A 15,952-nucleotide genomic window follows, 5' to 3' on the forward strand; every position below is an offset into this window, starting at 1 on the left:
TAGCAAAAACTGAAGCAAACCGTAAGGTAACCGCAAGATCCGACCCGGAGTTTCTTTGGTGTCTTGAAGTAGGTGATGCGTGTTGCCACAAGCCCAAAGTCCAAAACTATCCCCACTCTGCACCCACTGCGCCAAGATCACACCTGAGGAAGGGGTCGATTCTGTCAGATCAGCTGAATCCCCGTGTCTATCGCTGAAGACTTACACCAGAAGGAGGTGGTGGGCCCGGAACAGCTCCGCCCGCCATATTGAACATGTCCATCGGTCCCATCCCTGGCATAGGGAGCGGTCGAGGAGCGCCAGGTGGGAAGACCTGCATGGGGGGCATGCCGGTCGCTGGCCCCATGGGAGGCTGCCACGCTGACCATGCAGGGATACCGCCAGGCTTGCCTCCGCCCGCGCCTCCGCCTCCTCCTCCGCCGCCGCCACCGCCCCCGCCCTTGTTGTCTCCGGCTGGTTTGGCAGGTTGAGCTCCGCCCTTCGCAGCGGGGTTGGCTGGCGGTTTGGTCGGGTAGGGCATGATTGCCATGAGATCGCTGATAAGTCAGCTTCTTTCCCGACTAGCAAGGGATAGTAAGCTTACCCAGCTGACTGCCGACCCTTCATCAGAAGCAACTCCGCAAGCTCGCTGCGACATCAGCTACAGGCCGAGCTAATCTCGCCAAAGGCAACTTACTAGTACAGCGCCCGTCTCGTCTCCCTCAGGCCCGACACCTCATGCAACAACGACCGTACCTCCCCAGACAACGACTTCGAGAAATCGTCAAGGCTGAGAAGAGTCAGCTCCATCCCCATTCGAATCAGGAAGCAGAGGACTCACTATCCCGCCAAGTTGAACCCAACCTGCTCCCTCGCATGCAACTTCGAAGCATTCCGCGTCTCTTCGTGCTGCTTCGAATTCTGTTCCAAGATACCCTTCGCCAACCGGTCAAGGAATTCCTTCTCCTGTTTACCGAAAGTCCTGCGCTGTCAGCTTTGCTCCCACTATCGCTCGCCAGGGACTCCAACTGACTGAATAGCATCCAATACCGCCTGCGTCCCCTCCTTATCCTTCTTGGTCTTATCATCCTCCTTCTTCTTCCCCTCATCCTTCTGGACGATAAGCTTGTCGAGCGTATCCTGGAACTTCTTGTCCCGGGCAGTCTTGTCGGTGCGGCGTTTATCGGTCGATGTGCTCCGGTCTTTCTGATCTTTCGCCATCGATTCCTGGCATATCAGCTGGACGTCCGAAGAGCTCTTCACAAGGCAGCTGACCCACCAGAAGCTTCTGCAGATTTCCCAGCGCATCCAAGTTGGCCTTGTGCCGGTCATCCTGTAGCTTCGCCTTGTCCGCCTTGGCTTTAACGGCGGCGTCTCTTTCAGCCTTCTCCGCCGCAGCTTGCTCAGCTGCCGCTTTCTGCTTGACTGTATTGTCAGCTATCAACTGACTCGATCAGAGAGCTTAAAACTCACCAGCAAGATTCCTCGCCTCCTCCATCTTCTGCTCCCCACTCATCGCCGGCCCCGCTCCGCCCGGTACAGGTACAGGTATCGGCTTGCCTCCCTTCTTCCATTGACCTGCAGTATCCACCGATCCAGGTCCGACATTATTGACGTCCGTGACGTTGACATCGGGCACCGCAGCGGGGGCAGGAGTGACCACGGTTGTACCGCCAGGCGCAGGCTTGGTGATCTTTGCCGCACCAGGCTTGTTGGCGCCCACACCGGGCGGACCACCGAGGGCAACCACGGTTGGCCCATCCTGATGCGCGCAGGGCTGGACGGGCTGGCCCATGTTGGTCTTGGGCGCAGAAGGGCAGCACACACTGCAGTGTCCATGACCCGTCGCCGACTCGTTCATGGGTATACCGGACGGAGCGCCAGTCGCTGCCGTCGCCGAGGTCTTGTCGGTCTTTTTGAGCTTGGAGCTCTCGTCGACCTTTGCCTTGTCCGCCCTCTTGACATACGCGACGGTCCCGTCCGGGAGAATGACCTCCTCGAGCTGGTGTGGCGCAGGAAGAGGAGTGATGATGTCGACCGGAGCCGAGGCGTTCTTTCCGCCTTTCCCGCCCGGAGCGGTCTGACCAGGCTGGCCTGGTTGGCCTGGTTGGGCAGGGCCAAATACACCTGCAGCTGGTCCAGACGTACCGGGGATGTTGCCCATGGTAGAAGATTCCGCCGGTGCTCCAGGAGCTCCGGGTGCACCGGTACCGGCCGAGGGGAGAGGCTTCTTGAGCTTGTTGGCGGGAGAAGCAGGGGTGGTTCCGACATTGTGTACCGTATCCACCGCGGGAGGAGGGGATGTAGAGACGCCAGCAGTATCGGAGAAGCGGGTCTGCTTGTGGTTCGTATCGTTCAGCGGCCGAGTGTCCGGACCGGGCGTTCCGGGCACGATGGGCGGGCCCTGACCAGCCGTCTTGATATTCTCGGTGGACGTGGACGGCTGGAGCTTGGAGAGGAGACCGGTTCCTGCTGGCTTGGTCGTGGTAGTAGTCGAAGTAGGAGCGGCGCCGGTACCGACCGGGACAGGAATAGGCACGGTGGATCCGGATGCGCCATTCCCAGCGGGGATATTTGAGACCGCCGTAGGCGGCATCGCACCTGGTTGGGATGTAGGAGGGACATTTGCGGAAGAACCTGGTTGGCCAGCAGGAGGGACATTCGACACCGCGTTGCCGGGCTGGATAGGGCCGGGCTTGACGAGGGTATTCGATGCCGGCCTGATGTCATCAGCTTCGCGCTCAGCAGCTCAAACAGAAGACTTACTGATTCTTGAGAGCACCGTTAGCTTCCCTCACGGGGAGATGAGGAAGCCAACTTACCCCTAATCCTTGTTTACCGGCTGGAGCTGCTGATTGACCAGCGGGCACACTGCCCGCAGCTGGAGCGCCGCCGGCAGCTGGAGCACCAGAGCCTGCATCCGGCGCCGACGGGATGTTCGAGAGTGATGTAGGGGGTGGACCTGCTGGACCTGGACCGGCCGTACCTTGGGGCGTGGCTCCCGACGCGCCAGCTGGAGCAGAGACGCCAGCAGCGGGGGGAGCGGCGGGTCCTGAGGGGACATTGTTGCTCGTGGTGACCGGCTTGGGGTGGTTGGTTTCCCAAATCGGCTTGTCCGCCTTCTTAGCCGGAACATTGGCGACAGTCGTAGGGCCAGGACCGGGTGGTACGTTCGCCGCTTGTCCAGCTGATGGACCTGCTCCCGGCACCGAAGCGGCTCCGCTGGGACCGCTCGCCGTAGGTACGTTCGCCATCCCGCTCGCAGGCACCCCACCCGCTGATCCAGTAGGCAGCTTGGTCTGCTCGAACGACGTTGATGTCTTGTCCACCACCGCCCCATTCGGACCGACCGTATGCTCCTCCGTTGTCTGCTTTTGCGTCTTGACGACCGGCATATTCGCCTGGGTTATGACCTCGTGGTCCGAAAACTGAGCGCCGGTAGCAGGGGCGGGGAAGTCGGGCATGGCGGACATGCCGGGGTCGCTGAGACCTCCAGCTGGACCAGCCGGGCCTTGGGTGGGCGCGATGTTGGCAGAGGTAGTAGTGGTGCCGTCAGGGTGGACGTAGGTACGAGTAGTGGTGTGTGTGGTGATAGGTGGTCCGCCGCCTGGACGCTGGACGATCTAAGAGTCAGCTCCGCTCTTTCGCTCAGATCTGAATAACTCACCTCCTCATGCTCTTCCCGGATGAGATGACCACCCTGAGCCGCATCCATCGGTGTCTGGATAGGCGAGGGGTCTCGAGGCTGGAGGGATAGAGGCGTAGGCATAGAGATGGGCTTGCCAGTCCGAGGATTGATCTTGGTGAAGGTGGTAGTCGTAGTGGCGCCAGGTCCAGCAGGTACAGTCTCGGTAATGACCATTCCGGGCGCAGCAGCTGGGGTATTGTCCATCTCAAAGCTGGGATGGAAGTGATCCTGACCGTCTTGTTGCGAGCCGTGTCCCTCCCGGATGATCTCGTGCTCCCTCGTGGTGGTCTTTTCGCGGATGATATCGTTACCGTGGTGGTGCGGGGTGGCCTGGGCACGGATGGACGAGTTGTCTATCGCCTGCTGCTCGCTCCGTTGCATGAGCTCAGCCACTATCGTATCAGCTCGCTGTAACTTCTGCATGCGGACCCAGCTCACCTTTATCCATCAAGGCCGCGAGCTTCATATCCTGATCCAGATCCTTCATCTGCTGAGGCGGCAATACTGTCTCGAGGGTCAACTCAGGCTGAGGCGCACCGCGTACCCCGTCCAGAATAGCGTCTCCAGCCATGACCGTTCCATCCGGCAATACCCGTCCAGCCACATGCGGCACCGACGGGGGTGGGGGCGGGAGGTGTTCTGAGCCAGGCAAAGGAGCGCCGCGGACACCATCCACCACATCGCCATTGTCCAGTACGACCGTGCCGTCCGGTAAGACCCGACCCGTAATGTGCTTGGGTTTGAGCTCATTCCGGAGTCGACCGAGCTCATTGAGGATCTGGCCGAGCTCCTGGTCGTTGGCGTTCCGGTTCCTAGAGAGCTGGTCGCTAAGGCCGTGCATGAAGCGGGACATCTCGTTTTGGTGGACACCTTGCGCTTCGGTAAGGGTCTGGGTATTGTCGAGAGCGCGGCGGAAGCTGTCATCCTGGATATCAGCTATATCCTTGAGCAGCACTCACGGTATCTGCCGACGGAGCTTGAGCTCCGGGCGCCTGTACGATAGTGGGTTCCATGGGTATGTGAGCAGTGACGGGGGTGACCAGTTCGACGGTAGTAGCAGAAGGCGAAGACGAAGATTCCGAGGTAGTGTTCCCGATGCCGGTATCCGGAGTAAGACCGCCAGGGTGACCAGGACGAGAGACACCGCCGGGACCGTATCGGGACGCAGCGGGAAGACCGTAGCCGCCTGAAGTACCGGGTACACCAGGAGGGAAGAAGCCAGGACGACGGAGACCGGGGCCGACATTAGGACCGACGGGGCCGCCGAAGCCGCCGAGACCGGGACGAAGACCAGGCATGAAAGGCCCCATTCTCTGTTTATCAGCTCTGCTCTAAGTTGGGACGTACCGGACCTGGAATGCCTATCGGACCGGGGAACATGCCCATGCCCATGGGACCCATACCCATCGGACCGGGAGGAGGGAAGCCGCGTCGGAAGCTGGAGTCAGCGCTGCCCAGGCCGGAAACTCACTAAGTGGTAGAGATGGGATCGCGAACACCGGCGATTCTCGGTAAAGACGGGCGAGGCATGTTCATCATCCCAGGTGGGGGCATCATGCCAGGGAAAGGAGGACGACCGCCTGGACCCATCATACCCGGACCAGACATGCCGGGCATGTACTGGCCGCCGTTGGTGGGGAGGTTCCGAGCAGAGTTGACAGGAGTAGGGAGATCGACCGGTTGAGGAGGGGGACCGCGGTGAGCCTGTCCCCGAGCAAAGTCATCAGAGTAGACGGACGGGGTCTCGTCATCCTGCTGGTACTGATCCTGCTTGTAAGGGATGGGAGGGAGGTCAGGCGATTCCGGCTCCGTCTCGGCATAAGCTTGCTGGTTCGGCTTCTCGCGCTCCGGCTCTTCAGGGATAGATTCCTCGTACTCTGGCTCCTCGGGTATTGCCTGGTGGATGATCGGAGTAGGCGCCTCGGACTGCTGCCGCCGGTGCTTGGCGAGATGAGGCGGGACCTGGACATGGGGGATGATGTGCTCGCGCGGTGGATCTTGCGGCGGCAGATCGTTGAGATTGTAGTGGTCAAACTCGCCTCCGCCGACCGAGCCGTCAAGGAGCGAGTCCGGGACACCGCTGAACCGCTTGCGCCGATCGTGGCTGGACGTAAAGCTCGGAGCCGGCGCCCTAGCTTTGTCTTGACGCTCCGAGAAGACGCTTCCGGTACCGCCATACATCGACCCATCCCGAGTATACACCGAGCCAGGCGGGGAAGGAGGGGGACTGTGACCAAATGCAGGAGGGTACTCGTCGTACTCGTCATCGCCAAGCTTCTGGAGGATGCGACGCATCATGTCCTCCAGTCGCTTCTGCGGACCAATCATAGGCGGCAGCTCGACCTCGTATGACCGGCGCCGAGCGACCTCGTCCATGAGATCCCGATTCTGCCCGACGAGTTGACCGAGAAGCCGCTGCATGTCGTCAAGCCGGTCATTGACGAGAGGAGGGACGACAAAAGCGGGAGGAGTGACTGGACGAGCAGTCTCGATGGACGAAGAGGAGGATGAGCGAGATCGGGGTCCCTTGGAGGGGAGCGGAGGTGGACCCATATTGTCTGCGATATTGCTGACTTTGCCCTCAATGCGGTCGAGCTGAGAAGCAAGCCGAGTGGTCTGACCTTGCCGAGCCTCATCTTGACCTTGGAGGTAGTTCTGACCGTCAGCCAAATTTACCATAGGAGATAGATTGTACAACTCACCATCATGCGGCTCAGGTCATACCCGAATCCAGCTCGAGTCTTCGCAGTTCCATCCGAGTACGACGGAACCGTTCCCGGATCCGAGGGCGGGACGGACGAGGGGATCGAGGATGGCTGAGAAGGACTCGGCGGCGGGATAGACGGTACCGGGACCCGCCTGATCTTGCTTCCGTTGGTAGTAGACTGAGCGGTAGATGCACTACTGGGCTTTGACGACCCCGGGTCTGGCGCAGTATAGTAGCTTGTCGCGTGCCAAGAAGGAGCAGTCGCATAAGCCGACTCGCCAGCCGTCTGGTATACCGTCTGCGCCCCTTCTCGGATCGTACTGCGGGACGGAGCCGAGTCGTACGATCTCGTCCGGGCTCCAGTCGGACGGCGCCTGACTAGCGCACTTCCGGCAGAAGACTGGCGTTCCAGGTCCGCGATGAGATCATAGTCCGTCCCATCGCTGATATGGGTCGCCGTCTCGGCCCGCTCCTGCATCTCCGAGCTGAACGAGAGGGCGCGCGAGCCGGAAAAGTACTCGGTCGACTTGGTCTGGGCGGTAAAGTAGTCGGTAGGCTTGGAGGCGGCCGTCTCGTAGATCTCGGTGATACTTGCGGGCGGGGCAGTACCGTACGACCGGGTGTCCGAGTACGACCGAGATGGAACGGGCGCGTCATGGAGCTGATACCGTACTGCGGTGGTGGTGGTTTCGGCGCCGAAGGTAGAGGGCATGTACTTCGAGTCCCGGGATGGGACCGGGGGAGGAGCCGTCTGATAGGACCTCTCCGAGCCCGAAGTGCTGGACCCCTGGGAGGTCGCCTTGCCCTTAGTTGACGCCTTGTCCTTGACCGACGCCTTCTCGTCCGAGAGCATAAAGGGAGACCCGAGCTTGGAGGAAGCAGCTGGAGCGGTCTGATACTCGCTTAGACCGCTATCTCCTGCGGTACGGTACTCCGAGCCGGTCTCGGCGCTTCCATATGCCGTAGATTGACGTGGAGAAGCACCAGTGATAGCCACCAAAGGAACCGCCACCAAAGGGACCGCCGGGGTGAAGTACGATGTCCGCTCCGATCGCTCGATGGGGCTAGAGGGGTCGGCGGTGTATTGGCCTCGAGGTACGTACGTCTGAGCAGTCTGAGCAGTGACCACCGACGAGCCATCGCCAAAGGTGTACGCCGTGGCTTGGTAGGTGGATTGACTCGCCGGAGTCCGATACGTCGACAACTCGGATTGAGCGGAGGTGAAGGTAGTCGAAGGAGGATGAGATTGTGAGGCCGCTGGAGTATGGTACGAGGTGATCTCCGACTGCGCAGTCTGGAAGGTCGACGGGGCAGGGATGAGCGGCGAGGTATACATCGGCGGAGGAGAGAGCGCGGGCGGTGCTTGTCCCCTCGCGAATGTAAAGTCTCGCGAGACGGGCCGAGACCGAGCGAGCTCCGCAGTGAGCGGCCCAGCAGAGTACCGGTCCAGATCCGCATGCTCGTGAGCGACGGGGTCGGACAGGTCCGCCTCGGAAGCGACGCGACGAAGGGAGCGAGTCCGATCCAGACGCCCAGCAGCGAGACGACGCGAGTCGCGGTGTGCGAGAGGCGCATGGAAGCCGCCGGAAGTGGTGATGAAGGCATCGTCGATAGTCGAGTGGGGAAGGAAGTTGGTGTCGCGGATAGCTGAGAAGGAGCCTTCGTCGCTGGAGGAGAAGATGGAGGTGGGGCGCTGAACGTGGAGGGATTGACGAGCGGGACCGCGGGACTGCTCGAGGACCGTCCAGATAGCGTTGACCCAGCGGACTGATATCAGCTATGTTTGTGCTGGAGCTCACCTCTTTCCCGAGCGCTGTCACAACCGAGCCTCTCCGTTCCGTCATCATAGACCAGCTTGAATGGATAGAGGTCTTCCGCCAAGTTGCCCTGAGCTCTGGCAGCCATGGCTCCGAGGTCGCCCTCCGCGAGCGGGTGAGTTGGACTGTACGTCGACGCGACCTCTGGCATCAGCTACATACCACGGGTAGTACTCACCCTCGCAGAACTCCATATCGAACGTGACCATCGCCTGAGCGCCCCCATCCGTCCGCCAAGCCAGCTGAAGACCGGTCGGGAAGAGCCTCGCATCGGCCTGGATCCAGATGTAGTTTGGCGCTCGAACAGTATCGTGGACGTTCAGATACCAAAGTGTACCTGCTTTGATGGCCTGGGAATCAGCTTGACATTGCCTGAAGGTGGAAGTGTAGCTTACCTCGCCGGATATGATCGGAGCGCTGCCTCGCGAGCTCTGCAGGGATGGTGCACGCTCGACCTGCGTATCGGGCGGGTGAGTCGCGCTCAGCGGTAGGGGAGCCACCAGAGGGACCGGAGGAGGAGTGGGCAACCTCGCTCTCGCAGTATCCTCCACTGCATCTTCCGCACGTTCCGCCAATCCTACTTCTTGCCCCTCGTCCCTCCTCCTTCGGCGGATGGACACGTTCCATCCCCCTGATCTAGCGAGACCGGGAGTAGCTTTGCCTGGAGTACCGATCACGCGCTGACTAGGCGATCCGGACCGGTTTCGCCAACTAGCGACGAGCGACTTGAAAGTCGCAGCGGGCGAAGCTTGCGGGGATGCCGAGCGAGACCGGACCGGGTGAAGGCTTTCGACATTCTCCGGTGAAGGCTGATTGAGCATTGGTGGCTCAAAGCCGTAGATAGGAGGTGGGCGGAATGAGGATGGAGGAGGAGGAGGGGTGACGGGCCGCTCGAACCGCTCGGGACCGGTATGCGCGGGTGTGACGCGTGGGCGATCGCCCGTCCGATTCTCAAACATCTTGATGAGGTCGGACGCTTTCGAGGGGCTCGCATTGTTGCTAGCGGTTGAGCGTGCCTTGATAGGGGTAGCAGGAAGGGGATGGCGGGTAGGTAAGGGGAGACGAGGACCGAAAGTGGGAGATGGCGAGTTCCGGATACTGCCTTTGGAGGACTTGGATGAAGGTTCTGTGCGCTCCGTAACCGCCTCGAGACGGCTGTGCTCGTCGGGAAAGAGACGGGATCCATCGGTCGTGCCTATACCAAGGCCGACGAGGGGACGTGAGGTGATCCGAGGGCTGGAAGGGGATGATAAGGATTTGGAGGACGGGATAGGGCTGGGAGGAAGTGGAAGAGCGTGTGGCTGAGGGCTCGGACGACCTGAAGCCAGCTGGTAGAGGGTGCTGTGGATATCGGCGAAGGCCTGGTCGATCGTAGATACGGACTGGCCGGTGTCCTGGGGATGTTGGATAGCAGCTGGCGCGTCGGCTCGGCTCGGAGCGTGGGCAGAAGATAGCTCACCTTGACGCGGACTGCCACAAGTTCCTCCTGATAGCGGACTCAGCCTATCCGAGCGCCGTGGCGACGGTGAAGTGGTGCGAATGTCAGGACCGACCGGTACGAGTAGGTCCTCGACCTCTCCTTCCTCGTCTGGTCGACTCGGCGCGTCTCGCCATCCTGGGAACCCGCGTCCGTCTTCAGATGACCGCTCGAGCGAGGACAGCAGATCCACCATGGATGGGGTATTGATCCGCCGGGGGATGGGCGATAATGGCGGGGAGGGCATAACGCCCAGATTGTCGCGTCGATACTATCTGTCAAGAGTCAAGATGCTGAGAGAGATGGGATGAGATATGGTCAGTAGATGAGCACAACGACAGAGCTACGCGTCGAAGCCAGTGCTGACATGATTGTTTGGCCCAGACCCAAAGGCTGTGTTTGTCAAGTTGAGTGATCTTCTCTGCTCCCCTAGTCGCCCGCGGACACACACACATCCCTGCGAGGAATGAGGACACGGACCGGCAAAGGCGTTGTCACGCGTTGACGCGACTGATCTGTAGGTGGAGAGCATCGCTGTTATGTGAGGATCGCAGACGGGCCAGAGCGGGTGACGACAGTCGAGCTACAGGCAACCACAAGATGCCTGGGCAAAGCTCAGCAGCTGATCTATATAGCAGCGGCCGTCCGAAGCCAAAACATCCGCAGTGGTCAACACGTCATCGAATACCGTATCGCGTCGCTGATCATCATGCTTGACCCAAACTGCCGATGCTCGTATCTCCTGCCCCCACGTCTTCCACTTCCATTAAGTCAGATTATCGCGAGCATAAAGGGACGGCCAACGTCAATGTCGTTCGGCTCCCCTCCCACACCGCTTTGCAGTGGTACATCCATACGGCGCCATCCATGCCTCCCCTCCATCCCGCCCTACCCACTCACCTTCCAGCCAACTCCGAGTCCTACCCGGTCAGGGCTATCCGAGGGGTCAGGAGGCACAAGAGGGCTAAGCAGAGACAGAGAGGCAGTAGGCAAAAAAGGGGGAAATGTGAGGGAGGAAGAGCGCACAACTCAAGAAGCGGGATCGAGGGTTCAAGATGGGGATCACATCAATAGGACCGGGATCATCGGACCGGGTATTACCACTGTAAGATGCGGGATGGATAGGACAAGGTGGCGCAGGCATTGTGATGTCATCTCTACTAGGCCAGCTAACAGCAGGAAGAGACTGATCGATCACGGTCAAGCAAGAAACATGTTGCATACTGATCTCAATCTAGGCACTCGATATGAAAGACTACCTAGTCCCAAACTCAACCTGGCCCTGCACGCTCAAGCCTCAAGCCAGCTGCTTCCTCGCCTGCAAGACCTTATGGATCTCCTCCTCATCCTCCGCCTGGATCTTACGAGCGACCTTGCCAAAGGCGTCGGCATTGCTGAGGAGATCAAAGTGATTGGCCGAGTTGAGCATGTCGAGATGCTGCTTCTCGATGACGGAGGCGCCGTGGAGTGGACCGAGGAAGCAACCGATCATGACGCCGATCGAATCGGTATCGCGGCCCGAATTGACGCCGTCAATGATGCTGCCGTAGAATTCGCCCTTGTTGGTGATGGCAAAGCCGAAGGCGAGGGGTAGCTCCTCAATGCTGTTGAAGCGGGAGGGACGGTACGCCTGGGAGGGAACACCGGCCTTGTCGATGGTGTAGTCGATGTCATCGCCAGTGTACGAGTACTTGGCAATGACCTCGTGGAATTTGACTACGACATCGTCGTACGGCGCTCCGATCATGGCACGGGCGGCCTCGACGATGGCGACGATGGCAGCCTTGGTGCCGTCATGGGCAACCGCGATAGCCACCTCGACGATGTCATCGACGGTGGTGCCGGGGACAAAGGCAGCAGCCACCGCCGCCGCAAGCACCCCGGCCGCCTCGAGACCGTACGACTCCTGGTGCGCCGAGGCAAAGTGGATTGCTTCGCTGTACGCCGCGCGAGGGTTACCAGCATTAACGGCGCCGATGGGAGCGATGTACATGGCGGCTCCGCAGTTGACCTGGTTCCCGATACCGCCCTGCCGAGGATCGCAGTTGGTCATCTGGTGACGCATGAAGAGCCACTTCTCGGCGTACCAGAGACGCTCCTGGAGCATAGTCTCGCGCTGCATCTCGGGGATGTACCGAGGGGTCCAGACCACCTCGCGGATGATGCCTCGGGCCACGTCCCATGCGTCGAGGTGGCGCTCCTCCGTGCAGTAGACGGACATGAGACAGATGGTCATGAGGGTGTCGTCGGTGATGATGCCGCGTCCCCTGACTCGACCCTTGCGCCTGACAGCATCCTGTGTCTCCCGCCACCAAGGTACGTCCAGGTGGGTTACCTTGCCGTACATGTCCTTGATCTCCTGATGGGTCATCTTCTCGATGACTGCGCCGAGGGCGTCACCGAAGGCTCCGCCAAAGATCATCGCGCGGACTCGGCCTTGGAAGGATAGGGCGTCGCATGTTTCGGTCGATAGCCCAGGCGTCGCGGCGGCGGCGCACTGCTTGAGGTTTCGCAGCGGCTCATTGGGAGAGGTGACGGCGATGGGGGACATGGTATTGCGGAAGTGTGGATGCCGGGGTGCGTGTGGGTGAGGGGTGTGGAGGATGAGGGCGTGGAGGATAAGGGGTGTGGAGGATGAGTGGGGCGTTGATCTCGAGACGTGGCCTTTGAATGATTTGAGAGGACCTGCAAATTAGCAAGGGCGAGCAGAACGCTGTATGATTCGACTCACCCTAGGGTGGCTGGATCACAGGTTGGGTGGCCTAGGCAGGAAACGTGGGCTGGAGGGAGGGAGGAAGATTTCTTGATGTCAGCAGGAGTCTCAGGATTGAAGATAAGAGGGCTTACCTTTTGCAGGAGTAGGCAGATGTTGTTAATTCGAACTCCGGTGTAGGCAGGAAGACGGGCTCGGTGAAGCTCGACAGGGAGGCGTCCTTCCAGTGTCTGACTGTTAGCGGTCATAGCCAGAGTAGAGGCGCACGTGAGTAGCTGAACTCACTGAGTGTGGGCGAGAGTAGATGGGTTCGAAGAGTAGCGAGAGACGGGGCTTTATCCAGTCTTATGCCTGACTGCGTGCGCTGTAGCCACGGACCCATCTCGGTGAGCGGCGCGGAGTTGCGGGCCGCACTTGCGGGGTTTCAGCCGAGAGATGCCGTTACGGGTATCCGACAATGGAGACCCCGGCTGCCCCGCTTTACTCCGCCAGCCCAAGATGCATCTGATGGGCGGGGAAAAACGCCGTTCACGGGTCCCGCTGAGGACAAGATTCAGAGTCGTCAATGACATCTACTGGCATTCCATCTTGTGCACAGGCGGATGATGACTGGTTATATGCAGACGTCCTCCGCCAGGTCCCCTTCCTCCGCCAGGTCCCCTTCCTCCGCCAGGTCCCCTCTTCATCCCTGTTCTCGATCCGTCCCCCTTCCCCACCTTCCCCACCTCCTCCCTGCTCTGTCCAAGAACGCCTGTCCTACCCACAAGCAGTGAGTCGTAGCATCCGAATTCGAGCAGCCAATACTGACTTTACAGTCGGGCGTCACACCATGTCGCACGAGAAACCCATTTCGGCTCATGTCGAAGACCTGGCAGACCCCCATCTGTCCGAGTCCGACGCCCACATCCTCCGCCGCGCCCAAGACGTCGAGGTCTCCATGACCGTCCGGCAAGCCTTCCGGAAATACCCCGGTGCCATCGCTTGGTCGGCCGCTATGACCCTCAGTATCGTCATGGAGGGCTACGATACTGGGCTCATCAGTAGCTTCTTCGCCTACCCCAGTTTCGTCGAGAAGTACGGGGTCTACTACGCCGAGATCAACAAGAAGCAAATCCCTGCCGAGTGGATGCTTGGCCTCAACAATGCCATCTCCTGCGGTCAGCTCATCGGTCTCGTCTTGAACGGATGGGCGATGGAGCGCTTCGGTCACCGTCGCACCATGATCTTCGCCCTCGTCCCCCTCATGGGCTTCATCGGTCTCCAATTTGCCTCCCCCAATCTTCCCATCCTCCTCCTCTCCGAAATCCTCATCAGCATCCCATGGGGCGTCTTCACCGTCATGGGCACGGCCTACTCTTCCGAGCTCTGCCCTACTGCCGTCCGAGGCTATCTCACCTCCCTCACCTGCGTTGCGTGGGTCATCGGTCAGATGATCTGCGCTGGCGTCCTCGTCGGCCTCGTCAACCTCGGCAACGAGTGGTCATACCGGATCCCCTTTGCCCTCCAATGGGTCTGGCCCATACCCCTCATTGCCATCGCCTACTACGCCCCGGAATCCCACTGGTGGCTCGTACGGCGCGGCCGCCTCGAGGAGGCTCGTCAGACCCTCCGGAGGATCACCAGCAAGCACGTCTCGGAGGACGAGCTTGACGGTGTGCTCGCTACCCTGGTGCACACCAATGACTACGAAAAGCGCCAGGGTAAGACCGAGTCGAGCTACCTCGATTGCTTCAAAGGCGTCCATCGGCGCCGCACGGAGATCGCCTGCCTCATGCTTATCTCCCAGAGCTGGTGTGGCGAGCGGTTCGCCTACAACCCCACCTACTTCTTCTCCCAAGCCGGTCTCAACTCCAACGCGGTCTACCAACTCAATCTCGGGTCTACTGCCATCTCGTTCTGCTGCATCGGTCTGGCGTGGTTCCTCATGTCTTACATGGGACGGCGGTACATGGTGATCGGTGGGCTGTTCGGGATGTCGGCCTGCCTCCTCATCATCGGATGTCTGGCCACGATGGAGAAGGGGACCTCGACCTGGATCCAGGCGGCCTTTGCCATGATCTGGATCGCCTTCTATGGGGTCAGTATCGGGCCCATGGCGTACACTATCGTCGGCGAGATTTCCTCCACCCGTACTCGCAACCACACCTTTGCCCTCGCCCGCATCGCCTACAGTTGCATCAACATCTCCAGCAAGGTGATCGAGCCCTACCTCATCAACCCCACCAAGCTCAATCTCGCGGGGAAGACCGCCTTCTTCTGGTTCGGGACGAACACCATCATCCTCCTCTGGGCCATCTTCCGTCTGCCGGAGACCAAGGGAAGGTCGAATCAGGAGCTGGACATCCTCTTCGACAGGAAGGTCAGCGCCTGGGCGTTCAGAACCACCAAGGTCGACATTATCGCCGAGGCTACCGAGCCTGAGGGTATGGAGGGGGAGGATGCGTACGCGGACAAGGACGGCGAAGCACTGGGGATGGAGGAGCGCCCGGCTATGCCTGAGCTGAAGCACTGAGCGGGGCGGCAGGTGGTCTCGGTGGTGGAAGTAAGTGGGTGAGTAACTCAGCAAGGGACTGGTCTCCGAACTGATCAGTACAGGTCTAATCGTGCTTCGGAATCTCTTCATCATCTTTCAGTTGTTTCGGTAGTAGAGGATACTGTGAGTTAGCCTTACCATCGCTCGCTTCTCAGCTGACATGTAGGACCGACCCTCCCGGCTCGGGGTATCCCTAGGCCTTTATGTTTTGCGTTTCGAGTTGTGAGTATTCATTTCTGTTCATCATGTCAGACGCTGACTTGGTCAGTGTTATTCGGAGAAGGCGACGGGTGGTTCTGCGCAGGTGCCTGAACGAGTTTGCTGGTTTGACCGCTGGTGCAACGAGGGGAGTGCAAGTACAAGGTCAGATATGTTTGTTAGATAGCGATGCATATGCAAGTAGCTCTAGCTCTCCTTTGGGAACGTAACGCGCACAAGCTATAGGTCCATTCGAGCATGGCGCCAGAGGCCGATCAGTCTGATTTGGCACCTGAACGGGGAGCCGCCGGCGTGTGGCTCAGATTCGAAGCTGTTCAGCTTGCTGCAGAAGACAGACGTCTTGAAGGTCAGTCCCATTAGGTAGAGTGAGGTAAGACCCTGCAGCTAGACTCAGTATGCTATGGATATGTCTGGCGGAACTACTGATGCCCTTGATCCACCAGCTTCCACTCCGTCCGCTTGTCTCATCGAAGCGACTCTTTCGCCTTCTTCCACTGCCACATTCAGGTTGAGACGTCGATACCGGCTCATCCACCATTTCGTGAGCCCACACGCGACAACAGAGGGAAGTTGCCTGTCTTCGATTAGCCAGTCTAGAGTTGAAGTTGCAGCGCACTCGGCCCATAGAGCGCAGAGGTGCGGCAGATTAGCTGGGTGAACTTGGAGTCAACGTCGCCGCTAGGTGCCAAATGACCTACGTTCTGAGCGATTCTATGGCTCCCCTCGTCTGCGCACACTCGGGTTACCACAGTATAGCAGGTAGATTTCGCACGTGCGTCTGGCGCCTTGGATATTGCCAGCCAGACCGCGGGGCGGGAC

At 59.9% G+C, this 15,952-nt stretch overlaps 3 protein-coding genes across 3 annotated transcripts; 1 reads left to right on the forward strand and 2 right to left on the reverse strand.

Annotated features, from left to right (window-relative positions):
- Positions 1 to 137: 137 nt before the first annotated feature.
- On the reverse strand, positions 138 to 9,915 carry MKK02DRAFT_38209 (uncharacterized protein; the record flags this gene model as incomplete). The annotated part of the gene is made up of 18 exons (XM_053089989.1): positions 138 to 161; positions 206 to 536; positions 584 to 628; positions 677 to 769; positions 821 to 961; positions 1,013 to 1,206; positions 1,259 to 1,404; positions 1,453 to 2,699; positions 2,746 to 3,602; positions 3,647 to 4,059; positions 4,106 to 4,592; positions 4,627 to 4,980; positions 5,015 to 5,105; positions 5,139 to 6,322; positions 6,370 to 8,141; positions 8,174 to 8,335; positions 8,370 to 8,541; positions 8,587 to 9,915. 18 exons carry the CDS (start codon positions 9,913 to 9,915, stop codon positions 138 to 140), a joined length of 9,042 nt encoding a protein of 3,013 aa, XP_052943330.1.
- Positions 9,916 to 10,965: 1,050 nt separating this feature from the next.
- MKK02DRAFT_38210 (ADP-ribosylation/Crystallin J1) lies at positions 10,966 to 12,219 on the reverse strand (the record flags this gene model as incomplete). Its single annotated transcript, XM_053089990.1, has 1 exon — positions 10,966 to 12,219. One exon carries the CDS (start codon positions 12,217 to 12,219, stop codon positions 10,966 to 10,968), a length of 1,254 nt encoding a protein of 417 aa, XP_052943331.1.
- Positions 12,220 to 13,210: 991 nt separating this feature from the next.
- MKK02DRAFT_17701 (general substrate transporter) lies at positions 13,211 to 14,893 on the forward strand (the record flags this gene model as incomplete). Its single annotated transcript, XM_053085827.1, has 1 exon — positions 13,211 to 14,893. One exon carries the CDS (start codon positions 13,211 to 13,213, stop codon positions 14,891 to 14,893), a length of 1,683 nt encoding a protein of 560 aa, XP_052943332.1.
- Between the last annotated feature and the right edge of the window lie 1,059 nt (positions 14,894 to 15,952).

This window comes from Dioszegia hungarica, assembly GCF_025882075.1.
Source record: "Dioszegia hungarica strain PDD-24b-2 chromosome Unknown MKK02contig_16, whole genome shotgun sequence".
Lineage (NCBI taxonomy): Eukaryota > Fungi > Basidiomycota > Tremellomycetes > Tremellales > Bulleribasidiaceae > Dioszegia > Dioszegia hungarica.